Genomic DNA, 19,008 nt, shown 5'->3' with positions numbered 1-19,008 from the left:
TCTGTATTATTTTCAGTTTCTGGTTGTGCTACTTGAGCATAAGATACTCCAGCTCTTCTTAAAGTTTGGTGTCTATCTTCCATATTTTCTATATTTAATCTGCTATCAGGAGCAGTATTGGAATGAAATGATATTTTATGGTACTTTTTTAGTTCTTAAGCATTACCTATACCTAACTGCTTTAATTCGTGCTTAATTGTTAATCGCAGCAACAATCTTAACTACGTAGGTATTTTGATAGCTAAACCATTATTGGTAATTTTAAGGACCAGTCTGGATTAATATGCATTTATTTCTGAAAAATTATTTGGGATTGAGTATTTTTACGGCCAACCTAATAAAATTTTACGTATTTTTTGTTGCAATTAATGTTTAGCTTGAATCACCAATAACTCACAAATTAAAGCAGTTAGGTATAGGGAATGCTTAAGAAATAAAAAAGTACTATAAAATATCATTTCACTAAAACACAAAAATACAGGGTGTTCCATTTAAGAAAACTCAGAAAATACTCATTCCGAGTTTCGACCAACCCTGTATACTAAAATTAAAAATTTAGCTATACTAATTATTCTTAACAATAGTAGAATATCTTAGAAATCATTTGAACGTAAGTAAAGTTTTAGATGTCAAACTACTACAATTCTACAGGGTGTGAATGTTGCTACGAAATTAATAAAAAAACGTAATTATCTTTTAAAATACCCTGTATAATATTACAAGACCTCATATTTTAAGAAAGAAGACATCGAAGAGAATCCAAAAATGTAAAAATACACAGGGTGTCCCATTTAAAAAAACGAAGTTATAAGCAACTTCCGGTATAACCGGAAGTTGGAAAGATATGAAAATATTTTCATTTAATAGATCATCCTTCAAAACCCCTTTATTCCAATTTTCTTGATTCTGTTGCCTTTAGTTCTCGAGATATTTCTAATAGGCCAGTTATCTGCCTCACCCTATATACACACACCGGCAAAATTAGCCGAACATCTTAAAAATGGGACATGTTTGATGTCTCGAATTTCCTAAACCACTAGTCCGATTTGAGTGATTCTTTTAGTATGTTATAGCCTTATTATTTAAGAATATCGTAGTAATAATATTGTTGCTAGACAGATAAATACCATTTTATACCGGGTGTACCAATCATACTGTGTTTTTTTCTTAAAGTTTGGAACACCCTGTGGAATATTCTAGCATATGTAGAATATCAAAATTAATGCTCGATTGTAGACTGAGGCTTTCTTAACATTTATATTTTTGATTCATTTACTTATGTGAGATAATAAAAAAATTATGTGCGTTAACAACTATCCATGTTTTTCATCAATAAATCCTCATAGTAGGGAAGGAAAGTATACTAAATTTGCAGTTACTCGAGCGCTATGGGGACCTATTGGATTGTGAAGAGTATTTGCTAAAATCAGAAAAAGGTTAAGTTAAGTTTTCCATAAATTGGGGGACTTTTCATTTTTTAATTTAATTTTCCATTTGAAACAATCATTTTTCTCCGACTATACCGCTATCTATCCATAATTCGAAAAAATGGGTCGAATAAAAGTTGCTTATTTTTACGTAAAGAATCCAAATCTGCAATAAAAATTGGGGGCTCCTATTTAAGATTTTAAATTAAATCCACCACCCCACCTCCGTGGGGGCTCGTGACACCCCACGGAGAGGGGTGGAGGGTAAATTAAAAATTTTAAATACGAACCCTGCGATATTTCGCGAAATGAACATCAGATCGTAAAACTGCAAAATACACCTATTCAATATTTTTCAAAAATCTACCGAATGGCACCACACAAGACCCCCCACGGAGGTAGGGTTAAAATCTTAAATAGGAGCCCCCAATTTTTATTGCAGATTTGGATCCTTGACGTAAAAATAAGCAACTTTTATTCGCAACATTTTTTCCAATTATGGATAGATAGCGGTATAATCGGAAAAAACGATTGGTGGAAATGGAAAATTAAATTAAAAAATGGAGAGTCCCACACTTTATGGAAAACTTAACTTAACTTTTTTTGGTTTTAGGACCTACTCTTACACAATCCAATAGGTCCCGATAACGCTCGAGTAACTGCAAATTTAGCATACTTTCCTCTCCTACTATAAGGATTTATTGAAAAAAAACATGGCTAGTTATTAAAGCACATAACTTTTTTATTTTCCAACATAAGCAAATGAATCAAAAAAGAGAATGTTAAGAAGGCCTTAGTCTACAATCGATTATTAATTTTAATATTTTAGATATGCTAGAATATTCCACAGGGTGTTCCGAACTTTAAGAAATAAACACAGTATGATTGTAACACCCGGTATAAAATGACATTTACCTGTCTAGGAACAATATTATCACAACGATATTCTTAACTAATAAGGCTATAACATACCAAAAGAATCACTCAAATCGGACAACAGGTTTAGGAAATTCGAGACACCAAACATGTCCCATTTTTAAGGTGTTCGGCTAATTTTGCCGGTGTGTGTAGTATATTCCAGACCAAGCCGTAGACTCTATTGAGTTTTATAGAGTTTTATACTACGGCGTTGGCCTTTTATTAACTTTATGACCTAGCTGAGGCTCGAACCAGCGATCGCAAATCGCAAATCCACTAAACTTGCGAAAGAGAAATGTGGGACGTAGGAGGATTCCCTAGTTGCGAAATTTAAGGAAGTGGTACGGGTGCAATTCTATACAATTGTTCAGAGCTACATCCAACAAAGTTAAAATTGCTGTGATGGTAGCCAACCTCCGATAATGAGACGGTACTGCAAGAAGAAGAAAATAATATAATTTATGTAAAGTTAAATGCAATTTATATACATATCACTTAAACTAAAATATCCGTAAGTTCGGGTATATATTCACAGGTTTCTACAGAGTTCAAGATATTCACAGTTTATCACATGCGAGCGCTACGTGGCTCTTATTGGCCGCAGCGGAGATTGCCGTGTTTGGTACGCATTCAGCTATGAAGATTGCCGCTTTTGATCCCAATATGAATTTTTCACTGCGATTTGTATACATTTAAGACCGTTTTTGGTTGTCACAAATAGTTTTATCTAACAGGTAATAAAAAAACGCAACAGACGTCCTTAACCCAAAACAAGAAAAAGCGGAGATTGCCGCCTTTGATTTTACACCCCTCAAGTAGGTAATAACAATCTAAATTACATTGATTGTTTAAATCAATTTTTTGAGAATAACTCAAGGACCCATTTTTTAAGAGGTTTTTTCCTTCTTTGTCGGCGGAATTTGTGTTTGGCTTCAAATTTAGCTACCTACGTCGAATTTTCAGCTTCCTCTGCAGAGGCATTTTCAGAATTTGATTTTAATCTGGGCCCTGTATATTAACTGAAAATGCCTTTTCGAACATTGATGTAATCCTTGCATCAAAATAAAGTATTTCAAAAAACGTAAATAAAGGGAAATTGATATGCACAAGGTTGTAATAATTTTCTATCAGTTTTAGGACAAAACAAAAAACTATACCCCCATTTATAGGATCACTAAACACCATACCGTCTATAGCAGGGGTGGGCAAACTTTTTTTATTAAGGGCCACAAAATATTTTTGGTCTATTACCGAGGGCCGCAATATTTGACAATGTTCGAATTTTTAACTTTTTACTAATATTGTTTACGGGTGGGTGGGGGTCATGGTTAAATTAAATAAACATATTCAGTACAATTCAAGGATTATTAAAAAAAAAAATTCAAGACCAAATATTGAAAAATAAGCAAACGGTGGCAAATTTTTACAGGCAGCTCCAAGAAAAAATGGATTTTGCAGTAGAACTCGTCAATGGATCATATGAAACAAAAAATTCAAAAATATGTTATTAACTTATGAGTTTCTCGGGGTAACGCTGTTGAGTTTTTTAGTTTTAACGATTTTTGAGTTTTTGATATCACTCAAAATACCAGTCAAAATAAGGAAATTTTTGTAAAAAGAGTGAAAATCAACATATATATTCTTGTTAACCAAAACATACCTCGATAAAGTTACCTCACGAAATGTCCAAAGAAAATCTATGAAAAATTTCAGGTGGATCTGTCAAGTAGATAGTTTTTGAGTTACAATGTCCACCGCCTTTGAAAAAAGCAGTTTTGAGAAAAACGCGTTTGGTTTGACAACTTTTATTTCAATTTGTTTTTATCTGTCAAATCGTGAAGTGATGCACGCCGGAATATGTTTTTGAATCGTAGAGTAATTTACAAAAGAGACGGGAACAGCTGTTGAACGTTTCACACTACGCTCAAGCTACTGCAAAGCGAGTCGAAGGTAGGGATATTAAACATGCTTTACTTCCGGTAATTTTACTCCGGCCAGGCTGAAAATTTTTTACAGTATTCTTAAAGTTTATTTATTTATTTATTTATGTACTTTCATTTAAAATAATAAAAAAAAATCAAAAATTTCAAACAAAAATTTTTTTCAAACGCTACCCTTCCCCCCTAAACGGCATTCGCACTTAATTAAGTATGGTATTTCCCTCAAATATATGTATATCTATATATTTATTTATTTTTATTTTATCTCTGAATCTATTTCTTTTTTCCCTAATATTATTCTGAAGCTATTTCCTTGTGACATCTTATGCAATTTACTATTTTATTTGGGAATAAGCCACAATTTAAGTTTGAAATTAAATTTATTTGACGTTTCGATTTCCACTTCGAGAAATCGTTATCAAAATACAAAACATTAATAAATTAAGCATTTATTTAATTAGTTTAATTTATTAATGTTTTGTATTTTGATAACGATTTCCGAAGTGGAAATAAAAACGTCTAATAAATTTAATTTCAAACTTAAATTGTGGCTTATTCCCAAATAAAATAGTGAATTCTATTTTCACATTGCTATTAATTACTTAAATATTTGAAGGGAAATTCCGTGCTTAAATACATGCAAACACGCATCATACGTAATATGCAACACGCGTCATTTAAATCAAAATAAACAAAGTTATGAATTTGAAAAATCTTAGAGTCCATTCATTGGTTTTGTTTTCTTTGAAGGAATCAAATAATATCAAAATATATGCACAATGATTTAATCTCATTGAACGAATAAGTAACAATATTAGTTATAATTGAAATGACGTTGGCGTTGACTACTTGCAAAACATTTTTGCACAATACCTGCTCATCTAATTTTGTAATACAGGGTTAAAAGTGCATACTTGTATTTAATATTTTCCAAAGAAAACTAGATTTCTGAAAAATATAAAATACCGCCCCCTAGCTGGCATATTACTTACTAGTCTGTTTCGTAATTATAACTTTTACATTAACGAAAAATATCTGTTATTAACGAGACCAAGTTTGCAAAAATCGGTTAAGCAGAACCGGACTTACAGCCATTTTTCATAACAAGGTTCCCACTCACCCCCACCTCTTATTTGTAAAGGTAGAGTTACGCTTGTGAAATCAAATATTCGCAGAATTTTGCGAAGAATACGATGATCGGATTTTCAGTGCCCTTTCATTATGTAAATTTTGTAAAATTTTGATTTTTCAATTTTTGATATTCAATTACGCCCTCTAGCGGTGGACTTACAAATATGAAAATAATTTCCAGGCTTTTCTCGAGCCAACTTTTGTTATAAAATTTTTTTTCCCAAAGCTGTACTATAAACGGTTCCTGAGATATGGCCGAGAGCCATTCTTATTGGGACACCCGATACATTTTACATATGCGGTTATTATTATATTTTTTATATTTAGTGTAAATTCGTTTATATACTGTATGTCGTTACATTTTCTTCTAATGTTTTCACTCCTTTTTCGATCTCTCAGCGTATTTCGTATAATTCTTCTTAGTACTCTCATCTCTGCTAGTAGGCTTTTTGATGTGTTGAGTCTTGTTACTGATGCATATGTCATTATTGGTCTTACACTGGCTTTATAAATTTTTGACTTCATCTTAGTGTTAATATGTCGGTTTCGCCATATGAAATTATTAAGGCATCGTGCCAGTCTATTTTCTTTTTATACTTGATCTCTCACTTTTCTTTGTCCAGGTCTCTGTAGCTGACAGTATAATTCCAAGGTATTTTATTTCTATTACTTGTTCAATACTGATCCCCTCAATTCCTATTTTACATCTGATTGGCACTTTGCTGATTACTATTGTTTTAGTTTTCTGAGTTGAGATTTTCGTATTCAATTCTTTTGCTCTTATGCTTATGTTAAATTTGCGGACTAGTCTTTGCATACTTTTCGATTTCAGAATGAAAATTTGAATAGGTTCATACTGATCAACAAGGTGTGGGGAACATGATTTGTTAATACGTTTTCTCTATAACTGCTAACTTTATAATAGAGTATTTATTTCATAGAAAATCGTATTGACTATTCCCTTACCTCCAAAACTAGGTAGGTACAACTATAATTATTAAGGGGACTAGATGCTAAGGGGTACAAGTGATAAAATTTACATAGTAAATTCTACAGCGAATTAATTACTTATATACTTATTTTGAATTAATTTTATACATTTTATTTATCTAATTGTAAAAGCTTTTGTAAAGCTAGTATTCATTTTCATTCAAAATATTTGAAATTTTGAAAAAAACTCTCGCACTTGTACCCCTCTGCTTCAAATTTTGCACTTGTTTCTCTTTGCCTCAACGAATCTGCCATCTTACAAATTTCTTAAAGTAAAATAAAAGAAAAAATTCGTAAAGATTAAACGTTTTTCATTATGAAAAATTACTTGGTACATTTTGTGTTATTATTTCACTTAATGTTGCTCTGAAGCTATTTCCTTGTGGCATTTTTATGATTAACTATTTATATGGGAAATAAGCCGCAATTGAAAAAATAATTTTATTAACGTTTCGACGCCCAAATCGGGTGTCCAAAACCAGGAACGCATCTCATAAAAATATTGGCGATATCATTTTAAAGTCTTCTACTTTAAAATGTATAATATACGTCTAAATTGCCAAAATAAATGAGTCAGATTAAATAAATTATTAGAAGAATTTTTTTACTTAGCAACAACATTTTTGTTTAATTTAGTAGTATTTTGTATTTTGACAACGACATCCGATTTGGGCGTCGAAACGTTAATAAAATTATTTCTTCAATTTAATTGTGGCTTATTTCCCATATAATAGTTAATTATTTCACTTATTTTGAATAATTTTTTAAGTGCTTGATTTGCAAAGATGCTAAACGATTCACCAAAAATAATATCCAACACTTTACAAGTAAACGGATACAAGTGTAGTCATAGGTCTGAATCCCGCGTATGAAAAAAAAGTTGATTAATAGCAAGCTGAAAATTTGTTAATAGTTTAAGGGTGTCTAGTCGGACAAACTTTGATATATGGGAACACTGGAACAGGGGAAGTTTAAATTGTGGAACAGGTTAAAAATTTGGAACGGTCAGACCACGAAAACGGCACATGTATTTTGTCCGACAGAACAGACTTAAACTCTCCGAACAGAGATTAAACTCTCATGCAAAAATCAGACTGCTATTTATCACCAAATGGGCGTTTTAATGAGTGGAACATGTAAAATATGTCAAATGACAGGAATTATGACAGGTGATAAATAGCAGTCTGATTTTTGCATGAGAGTTTAATCTCTGTTCGGAGAGTTTAAGTCTATTCTGTCGGACAAAATAAATGTGCCGTTTTCGTGGTCTGACCGTTCCAAATTTTTAACCTGTTCCACAATTAAAACTTCCCCTGTTCCAGTGTTCCCGTACATCAAAGTTTATCCTACTAGACACCCTCAAGCTATTAACAAATTTTCAGCTTGCTATTAATCAACTTTTTTTTCATACGCGGGATCCAGACCTATATACGTTATACCTGTTTGCCACAAACTCTTTTTAAATATTTCGTAAGGAGACAAACTAGAATCTGCGATATGTCGCCACCAGTAGTTTAATTCACCTGTATCTCTTTCCCACTAAATTTTTAATACTATCTAGTATTATTTTGTGCACTAAACTCAGTTTACAATATTTTGTCACTTGTACCCCTTAGCATCTAATCCCCTCAATTAAGGTCATCTACTTATACAACATACTCTCCTTCTTCTTACATGACAATAATTATTTCTCACTACTAATTATTATTCGCTAATAAAAATATAGTAAAAAATATGGTTTTGTTTTGATTCAATTCGAGTCTCTTACCATCCTCTGACACGTGCTTCTAGATTTACCCGTTATCAAAGACGCTTTGTAAGAAGACTGAATTGAATCAAAACGCACCGACTGATTGGTAAATATGGTAAAATATATTTAAATATTCTACCAAGGTATGCCTTCAGCGACTTCTAACGAGGAAAGATGAAGTGAATATCAATAACGATTAAAATATAGTCTTTTGGTACTTATTATACCGGGTGTCCACTTATATTTTCCCCCATTTTAGCTGCCTATAACTTCTAAACTGCTCAAGATAGAAATATGCGGTTTTCTCTGAAATGTTTTATTTTAGTAAAAGTTTTGTCTGAATGGATTGAGTTTTTTATATCGCCTTCAATTACGAAAAAAAAAATGGCGGATTTTTGAAAAAAACTTTGTAGACTTTTTTTTTAATGGAACACCCACTATATTTTTTTGTAAATTGAAAGAACGGTCATTCATCTGTCCAGCGATGTAAAGTTTTTTAAAATGGGTTGTCAAATGACTGAGTAATTAATTTTTAAAATGAGAGGTGCAACGTGGATATCACATAACTAAATAATGGACCAAGACGTCAACGTCGGAAAAAAAATTATTTTAAGACAACTGGTTCTTCAATATATTATTCCCTATGCTTCCTCGCACACCGTACCGGCCATCTGGCTGCTGATACAGGTTGCGTTCATTACTGCGCGCAGCACATTTGTACAGGTAAACATATCGAATTTAAAATTATTGTAAGACGAAAAATTATTTTTCCACCTACCTCTACCGAGAGTATACTTTTCCGGACCTGATTGTAGGGAGCAAAGTTGAACATTTCCTCCCTAGGGAGGAAAATATTTTTACTCACAATCGGTTAGTAATTTATGGATTTCTAACCTTTGAAGTAATCAGGTAGCGACTTATTACTTACTTTACTTTCCCAGCTAGCCGGGAAAGTACTTTCCCGGCTAGCATCTGTCACTTTTCTACCTGCAAATGTCAATGTCATTTTTGATTAAAAGATGGTTTAGAAAGAATAGAATCCACTCAACATTTATTTAATTAAGAAACAACAACAACAATAACAAAAAGAAAACTATTTGGAATTATGAATATTAATAGTTACATTGGAATTATGATTACTATTAACGGTTAAAGTAAGACCGTGTTGCTCAAAATTATGAGTTTCAGAAATAGATTTGTCAGATTCAACAAACTTGTTTTGTTACCTAGCAACGATCTCACAGGTTACTTAAAATAATTCATCTTATCACATAATGAAAATGGATACAGATATTTGAAACGAAATTATTATTGGTAGATTGTGAGTATTAGAAATCCATACACTACTAACCGATTGTGACTAAAATAGTATACAAACCTCGCGGGAACTCACTCTAGCCTCGCGACTATAGTTTACCTCGGTGCTTCGCACCTCGGTAAACTACCTTGCCGCTCGGCTGAAATAGAGTACTTTCCCGCTAGGTATGTAATATACTATTCCTCCCTAGGGAGGAAAAGTAAAAGTGATGTCATGGTATTTCATTCATGAAATATAACTTATTGACGCCCTGTACAATATCTATTTTCTATTACGTAAGTACCTATACATTTTATTTATAAAACACCCTGTATTTGGCAGAATGGTAAAAACAATAAATTCTTATTTTGATTTAACAATGTTTACATTAATAATTTGACTTATATTTGACAGTTGACAGTTATATTGTACCTACTTGTTAGTTTTAAGTTCTAATAAATTTTGTTGGTTAGTTACATAAATAAATTAAGTAAAAATGAAAAAATTACTTGATATTTGAGGAAGGTGGAAAAATCATATGTATAACATGGGAGTAAAGTGCCTTTTCCTCCCTCGAATGATTACTGCCCTCCGCTACGCGTCGGGCAGTAAACTTCATTCTCGGGAGGAAAAGTAGCACTTTCCTCCCTTGTTATACAAATAGCTATTTCCACCTACCTCTACCGAAAGTATACTTTTCCGGAGCTGATTGTAGGGAGCAAAGTTGTACTTTTCCTCCCTAGGGAAGAAAAGTAAAAGTGACGTCATGGTATTTCATTCATGAAATATAACTTATTGACGCCCTGTATAATATTCTATTTTCTATTACGTAAGTATCTATACATTTTAACGTTTATTTATAAAACACCCTGTATTTTGCAAAATGGTAAAAAACAGTAAATTGTTATTTTGATTTAACAATGTTTACATTAATAATTTGACTTATATTTGACAGTTGACAGCTATATTGTACCTACTTGTTAGATTTAGTTCTAATAAATTTTGTTGGTTAGTTGCATAAAATAAATTAAGTAAAAATGAAAAAATGACTTGTGATTTGAGGAAGGTGGAAAAACCATATGTATAACATGGGAGTAAAGTGCCTTTTCCTCCCTTGAATGATTACTGCCCTCCGCTACGCGTCGGGCAGTAAACTTCATTCTCGGGAGGAAAAGTAGCACTTTCCTCCCTTGTTATACAAATAGCTATTGTCATTACTTTTTAAACATTATTAGAAATATGACCTATAATTGCCAGACATTTTTGTGGTTTAAAAAGTGATGACAAAAAATTGTTTCGTTCTAAAATAATTTAAATTCAATATACAGGGTGATTGATGAGTGTGATAAAGCTCTACTTTCAGCTTTACATTACGAAATTATATTGTTACAGGGTGTTCGATAACATAGTGGCAGACCAAACTTATGTTTTTTTTTAAATGGAACACCCTATATTTTATTTTATATTCGAAATTCTCTTAACTTTCCCATCACAAAAATATAAAGGTTTGTTATGTTATATAGGGCTTTTACAAAGTTATAACCAATTTTTTATGAAAAACGTAACAAGTTCAGCTTCTTGTATAAATAAAAATAAGCATTGAATTTTTTATATCGCTTTTAAATAAAAAATGGCGGATTTAAAAAAAAAACGTTGTTGACTTTTTTTATTGAAACACTAACTATATTTTTTTTGTAAATTGAAAGAACGGTCATTTACCTATCCAGCGATATAAAGTTTTTTAAAATCGGTTGTCAAATGACTGAGGAATTAATTTTTAAAATAAGAGATGCAATGTGGAAATTACATAACATAATATCAATTTGCTTAGTTATGTTATGGTCTAAGAGCTAGCAACGTTTTCGAGAAACTATTATATTAAGACAGCTGATTCTTTTATATATTGTTCCCTATGCTTCCTCTAACACCGTACCGGCCATCTGGCTGCTGATACAGGTTGCGTTCATTACTGTGCAGCACACCTGTAGGTACAGGTAAATACCAAATGAGTGTGATTGATTAGTGTGATAAAGCTGAGTAGATCCGCTATAGTAATAGATAGCAATAAAAGTAAATAACAAATCTTGTAGTCAACTTTGAGCTTGACATTACAAAATTAGTTAGAATGTTACAGGGTGTTCGATATCATAGTGGCAGACCAAACTTATGTTTTTTAAATGGAACACCCTATATTTTATTTTATATTCGAAATCCTGTTAACTTCTCCATCACAAAAATATAAAGGTTTGTTATGTTATACAGGGTATTTACAAAGTTATAACCAATGTTCTACGAAAATCGTAATAAGTTCAGCTCCCTGTATAAATAAAAATAAGCACAACAGCAGTGGTTTATTGGTGCTATATTTTTTTGTTGATTGTCAAAATTTATAAAAATGGTTGATATTGCTAATTTTCCTTATATCGAATACAGGGTGAGTCAAAACGCAAGTACATTCTTTTCTCAGAAATTTTAAATGGAACACCCTGTATTTTATATCATCATCGAAACGTATAATTACCGTACTTTAAATTTTGTACAATATTCCCTATGCCTAAATTTGTTAGTTTTCGAGATATTTTCATTTTTCAGAGCATGTTATTAATTAAGGTGTTCTATTTAAAATTACCGAGAAAATAATGTACTTGCGTTTTGACTCATCCTGTATTCGATACAAAGAAAATTAGCAATATCAACCATTTTTATAAATTTTGACAATCAACAAAAAATATGGCACCAATAAACCATTGCTGTTGTGCTTATTTTTATTTATACAGGGAGCTGAACTTATTACGATTTTCGTAGAACATTGGTTATAACTTTGTAAATACCCTGTATAACATAACAAACCTTTATATTTTTGTGATGGAGAAGTTAACAGGATTTCGAATATAAAATAAAATATAGGGTGTTCCATTTAAAAAACATAAGTTTGGTCTGCCACTATGATATCGAACACCCTGTAACATTCTAACTAATTTTGTAATGTCAAGCTCAAAGTTGGCTACAAGATTTGTTATTTACTTTTATTGCTATCTATTACTATAGCGGATCTACTAAGCTTTATCACACTAATCAATCACACTGATTTTGTATTTACCTGTACCTACAGGTGTGCTGCACAGTAATGAACGCAACCTGTATCAGCAGCCAGATGGCCCGTACGGTGTTAGAGGAAGCATAGGGAACAATATATGAAAGAATCAGCTGTCTTAATATAATAGTTTCTCGAAAACGTTGCTAGCTCTTAGACCATAACATAACTAAGCAAATTGATATTATGTTATGTAATTTCCACATTGCATCTCTTATTTTAAAAATTAATTCCTCAGTCATTTGACAACCGATTTTAAAAAACTTTATATCGCTGGATAGGTAAATGACCGTTCTTTCAATTTACAAAAAAAATATACTTAGTGTTTCAATAAAAAAAGTCAACAACGTTTTTTTTTTAAATCCGCCATTTTTTATTTAAAAGCGATATAAAAAATTCAATCCATTTAAACAAAACTTTTACTAAAATAAAACATTTCAGGCGAAAACCGTATATTTCTATCTTGAGTCGTTTAGAAGTTATAAGCAGTTAAAATGGGGGAAAATATAAGTGGACACCCGGTATTGCTAGATACTATCAAGCTATCAACAGAACTAAGAAAAATAAAAGCAGTACCTGCAATAAATATCTGGACATTCCGATAATCTTACTGAGAGATGTCGACCAAAGGTATCCACTGTGAAATTTTCGCATTGTAAATAAAGAGGTGGACCAGAACTCTCACAAATTTGAATAAAGACATCTTGACCATAAACCACTTGCTGACCATCTTTATTTGATCTTGTTCCCATGATCCTATGAGTGTTATTTACGAATTCCTCTTTGTGCATAAATGTCGCATATTCAGTGATGAGCGTGCTAATAACCGGCAAAATAACGCAAAAGACGAAAAACATAATACGCTGTGATATAAAAAGAGATGAAACTGGTAGAGGTGGGAAATTTAGCGATAAAAACCTATAAATTGACATTCTATTGATAGTTTCCCACTTTTAGACGTATGGGAGGAGTAGGTATGTCAACTAAAACTGTCACTGCCATAGTGGTAGTTGCCGAACTCGCCCGATACGCCTATAAAATATAATGTCAATTGGTTTCTATCGCTTGGTCACAGGTTTCTATCGCTAAATCTCCCACCTCTAATGGTTCACAGTGTATTATGTTTTTCATCTTTTGCGCCATTTTTCCGGTTATTAGCACTCCCATCACTGTATACTTACTTAAACGTATTTCGGATGCAAGGCTGTTTCTGCTGAGAAGCGGATAACCCGCATCCATGTTTGAAGTGTTGTACATAATCTATGTCTCGCTCGTTAATTACCCCTAAGAATAACAAATTATTCCTTTAAATATTACATCCTATAAACAAATCTTCCTGATGATAGCCCACGGAAAATTATAAGAAACCAAATTGATTTTATCAACATAAACAAAAGATTTTGAAATTCTATCGCCCCTACAAAAACATATTCAGGCACAGGTGTCTTCTCAGATTGAGGTGTCTATTAGTCGCAAATATCAACATACGACTCAAAGTGAGTTATAAGAAAATGAGGCCCAAAATAAATATAAAACTACTGAAATACAATAATATCCAGGAAAAGGTAAAAGCAGTGATTAATAAGAATTTTGCGAAAATAGTTGAAGACACTACTAGTGGCGTAGAAGAACAGTGGAACGAGATGAAGACATCTATTACCACAATTAAATGTCTTCAATAAAAAAAAAAGAAAAGAAGCAATAATGGATGATAGTTTAAATATTGCAGATGATTGGAGAACGAAGGGAATTAAAAGGTAGAAATGACAATGAATATAAGTTACATAAGATCATACTAAGGGAAATAAAAAGAGCAAAAAGAGCGCATGGCTTATGGAGAAATGTACGGAAATTAAAACACTTCAACGCATACATGAACATTTCCATACGCACAAAAATATTAAAGAGGTCAGAATACCTTAAAACAACGCAATATAGTTATAATTGTAGACATCGTAGACATCGGAGGAAAGATTTTGACTATAATTGAAGATACATTAAGGAGATGGAAAGAACGGAATTCCAGCAAGGATTCAGAGAAGGCAGATCCACCAGTGGCGCACCTAGAATTTTCCTCTGGGGGGGGGTTTGGCTTGGGCGCCGAAATTTTTTGCATGCTTGTGAAAGACAAGTTACAATTTCCTACTATTGTTTATATATTTTTATATGCCCTGGGAGGGGTTTTAACCCCCAACCCCCACCCCCGGTGCGCCACTGCGATCCACAGAATTACACAAACAATCTAAAAATGCCACAAACACAACATAGAACTCCACCTCACCATTCTCTTCGTAGACTTCAGACAAGCCTTTCACTGTATTGGAAGAAATAAATGATTTATTAAAATGAAAAATCAATATATACCAGCAAAGTTAATAAGATTAACAAGAATCACTATGGATGGATCTCTAGCTAAAATAACGACTGAGGAAGGTAGAACAAAATCAACTGCAATAGAAACAGGAGTGCGACAAGGTGATTCCATGTCAACCAAATTATTTAACATAGCAGTAGAAGGAACAGTCGAGACCAGCAAAATTAGAAGAATTATAGCCCGCTCCTCAACACAAATAGTTGCATAAGCAGATAATATAGTTCTTATGGGAAGAGACGAGGAAGGATTAAAAGGAGCAGCAATAATTCTGGCAAAGGAAGTACGGAGAAGAGGTCTAGAAATTAACGAAGGAAAAACAAAAAATCAACTCTGCTCTAGAAGTGAAGATAACGGAACGAGAAAAATCAAGATAGAAAACTACATTTTTGAAAGAGTTCAACAATTTAAATATGTGGTAGTAATAGTGAATGGCCAAAATAAGAGAAGTGAATAAGTAACGGAGCAAATACTAGCAGACAACAAAACATACTGGAGATATCATAGGCTAGTGAAGGACAAGAACTTATCGAGAACTACAAAACTGAAAATATACAGAGTTGCAATCAGACCAGTAGTCACGTACGCAGCTGAGACAATGTTCCTCACAGAAAAGCATGAAGAAAAATTGAGAATATTTGAAAGGAAAATCCTCAGACGGATTATGGGCCCGATAAGAATGGACAACGGAGAAATGAGAAGAAGAATGAAGCATGAACTAAGAGACATAATGAAGGGAGAAGATATATTTAGTTTTATTAAAGCGCAGGGACTGAGATTGCTGGGATACATATATAGAAGGAAAAACAACCTACTGATTAAGAAGATCACTAGATGAAAACTAGAAACTTAAAGACCAAGGGGAAAACCTAGTAGTCTAAGAGCTAGAGCCGAAAAATAATCGTCATAAGTAATATGGAGTTTGGCATGTGAAATGTGTCTATTGTATATTGATAATTATGGCCCCTTTCAGGCTGACACCTCAGTGGATACAGGAAGTAGCAATAAGGGATGAAAGAGGAAAGTTAGTGTAGTCTTTAAAGGTTTTTACCTCCTATTTTGTTATACCTCCATCGATTTGCATGAAAATTGGTGACTAGTTAGAGCATACCCCAAGAAATAAAAATGATTTGTGCCAACTTGCACTTTTACCCTGGGGGTGGTTACCACCCCTTCTCGTGGGTGAAAACGATTTTATTAAAAATAACCCCACAATTCGATAGAGGGACAAATTATAAGTAAAATTGGTTATATCATGTTATTAAAATAAATCAATACTTTTTGAGTTATTAAAGATAAAATATTTGTCTGTTTAAGAGTGCATGCGTGAAGTTACGGATGATAAAAAGAGCGTATTAATTAATTGTATGCTACTAAAATATTATTTTTATATTATTTCGATATTATAAATTTAGCAAAAGTGTATTCGAATATGTCAAACGAACCCATTATTAGACACCCCCAGTTTCTGGGCATATTCAGTTTATAATGAAAAAAAAAATTCAATTAAATATCGAAATAATATAAAAATAATATTTTACTAACATACAATTAATTAACATGTTCTTTTTATCATCCGTAACTTCACGCATATGCTCTTAAATAGACAAATCCTTGATCTTTAATAACTCAAAAAGTATTGATTTATTTTAATAACATGATATAATAAAGTTTACTTAAAATTTGTCCCTCTATCGATTTGTGGGGTTATTTTTAATAAAATACATAGTTTTCACTCGCGCGAAGGGGTGGTATTCACCACCAGGGTAAAAGTGCAAGTGGCACCAAATCAGTTTTGTTTCTTGAAGTATGCTCTAACTAGTCACCAATTTTCATGCAAATCGATGTTTTGTTTTAATCAACTGTTTTAAACATGTATTAAACTTTCGTTTATGTTTAAAATAGTTTTTGTTTAAAACAGTTTAAACCATATTTAAAACACTTAAATTAAACGAGTATTTTCTTTTTCATTTTCTTTATTAATATGTATAATGAACATAAAAAAAATTATTAAATACATTAAATAAACTTTTTAACATACATATTATTTATTAATTAATAATCGGATCACAGAAAAAAATTGGAAAACTTAAAACATTTTGCATAAAAGAGTTAATCAATTTCTCAAAACTGTTTCAGTCTCATAGTAATATTGAGATCTAAATCATCAATCTGATCAGTCATGTCATCACTGATGGAATTAAGTTCTTTAAAAATTGAAACCAACTTACAGTCGGAAAAATGAAAGAATACCCATGAACGATTACATCAATCACATATTATTAAGATAGTTAATAATCTATCTCTCTCGTTTGTTATTTATAGAAAAAGAACAGCAAATACAAAATATTATGTGATTGATGTGATCGTTCATTGGTATTCTTTCATTTTTCCGACTATAAAAGCTTTGACATTGCCTAGTGGGCCTAGTCGATTACGTAGTTTGGAATGGTAAACCGTATGATGAGAACTGCCGGGAAAAATTGGCTACAAGTAGCGTACAACAAAAAAAAATGGAAAAGAAGACTTGAAGAGGCTTATGTTCAGATGTGGACGTGAATGGCTAGACGAAGAAGAAGAAGAATGATGAGAATAGTCTTTCTATGTTGGCTGACGATGCAATAGCTCTGTGAAGCTGTTGAGCAAGTTTCAATGCTGTAGCATTTATATTTTTCTTAGAACGCCACCATGCCAATAGTTTTTACATTCTCAATTAGATGTTTAGAAAACATATGGTTTAAATAAAGGGTACACACTTTGCCTGGTAATAATAATAATAATTGAAAATGCTTCTGGATGATAATTTATAATGGATGGATGATAAGGTTATTTCCACTAAAGCGATGATCAAGCAAATTTACCAAAAAATGAGCTGGGGTCACCACAAAATAACTGACAGTACAGTCGGAAAAATGAAAGAATACCCATGAACGAACATATAAAACACGCTGTATTTTCCTGTCACCGTGTCACAAAGAAAATTGTCCAACGCAAGTACATGTACTTGCGCTGGACAATTTTTTGTGTGACACGGCGACAGGAAAATACAGCGTGTTTTATATGTTCGTTCATGGGTATTCTTTCATTTTTCCTACTGTAGACGTTATTGCAATAGCTAACTTGCAATGCGAATCTATAAATAATAAATAGTCTGGGGTTCTCCAGGCAATTTCTTATCTATTATTTAGTAGAATAATAGATCAAACACCTTCAATTAATGTTATGTTTAAGAAAATATGATTTAAACAATGTTTTCTTCTAAGTTTTATTTGTTTAAAATATTAAATTTAAAAACAAAAAAAACATGTGTTTTAAACAAGTTTTATTTGTTTAAAACATACGATTTAAAAACAAAAATAACATGTTTAAAACAAAAAAAAACATTTAAAACAAAAACAAATGTGCTTTGTTTAAAATAAAAAAAAACATGTTTTTTTGCAACCCTGGGTTTAACAAAATAGGAGGTGAAAACCTTTAATGACTGCACTAAGTTTCCCCTTTCATCCCTTATTGCTACTTCCTGTATCCACTGAGGTGTCAGCCTGAAAGGGGTCATAATTGTCAATATACAATGGACACATTTCACAGGAAAAACTCCATATTACTTATGACGATGATTTTTCGGCTCTAGCTCTCCGTGTATAGAGAGAGATGGGATCCAGGTCATGAGAGATATCAAAATTCTGAAAATGAGAAACTGGAGGGAACTAATGCACATATCGAAATGAGTGGAAGAAAATTGTAACGAAAGCTAAGTTATACAACAAACTTTGACAACACACAAGTGAGCCCTAAGTAAGAGCGGCAAATATTTAATCCGGAATGAAAAGCTTGATGATGATGTAGACATCGAAGGAAAGATTTCGACTATAATTGAAGATAAATTAAGAACGACGGAAAGAGGGCAAGACTTATTCGAAGATACAGCAAGAATATCGGTTGAAATAGACAATCCCTACGGTTCAGAAGAAGAAGTAATATAATAGTAAGAATCGAATTAAATATAGAAAATAACCAGGATCTGATGAACGCACCAAATCACAGCTTTTACGCAGCTATTGTATAACACCAGATATGAGGCTGGTCACTT

At 32.3% G+C, this 19,008-nt stretch overlaps 2 protein-coding genes across 2 annotated transcripts in view; one reads left to right on the top strand and one right to left on the bottom strand.

The window, feature by feature from the left end:
- Positions 1-19,008, top strand: part of LOC126880181 (vacuolar protein sorting-associated protein 54) — a 130,624-nt gene that overhangs the window by 68,535 nt on the left and 43,081 nt on the right. The gene's annotated exons all lie outside the window — the stretch shown is intronic.
- LOC126880187 (cilia- and flagella-associated protein 161-like) overlaps positions 1-19,008 on the bottom strand; it is a 54,388-nt gene that overhangs the window by 6,440 nt on the left and 28,940 nt on the right. The window contains exons 3-4 of the mRNA XM_050643969.1: positions 13,729-13,831; positions 13,124-13,303 (exon numbers count right to left, since the gene is read on the bottom strand). Of these exons, the coding sequence (XP_050499926.1) occupies positions 13,124-13,303; positions 13,729-13,831 (283 nt within the window). The remainder of the gene's footprint in view (positions 1-13,123; positions 13,304-13,728; positions 13,832-19,008) is intronic.

Source organism: Diabrotica virgifera, chromosome 2 (genome assembly GCF_917563875.1).
Source record: "Diabrotica virgifera virgifera chromosome 2, PGI_DIABVI_V3a".
NCBI classification, from domain to species: domain Eukaryota; kingdom Metazoa; phylum Arthropoda; class Insecta; order Coleoptera; family Chrysomelidae; genus Diabrotica; species Diabrotica virgifera.
This window is presented reverse-complemented; position numbering and strand designations above follow the sequence as displayed.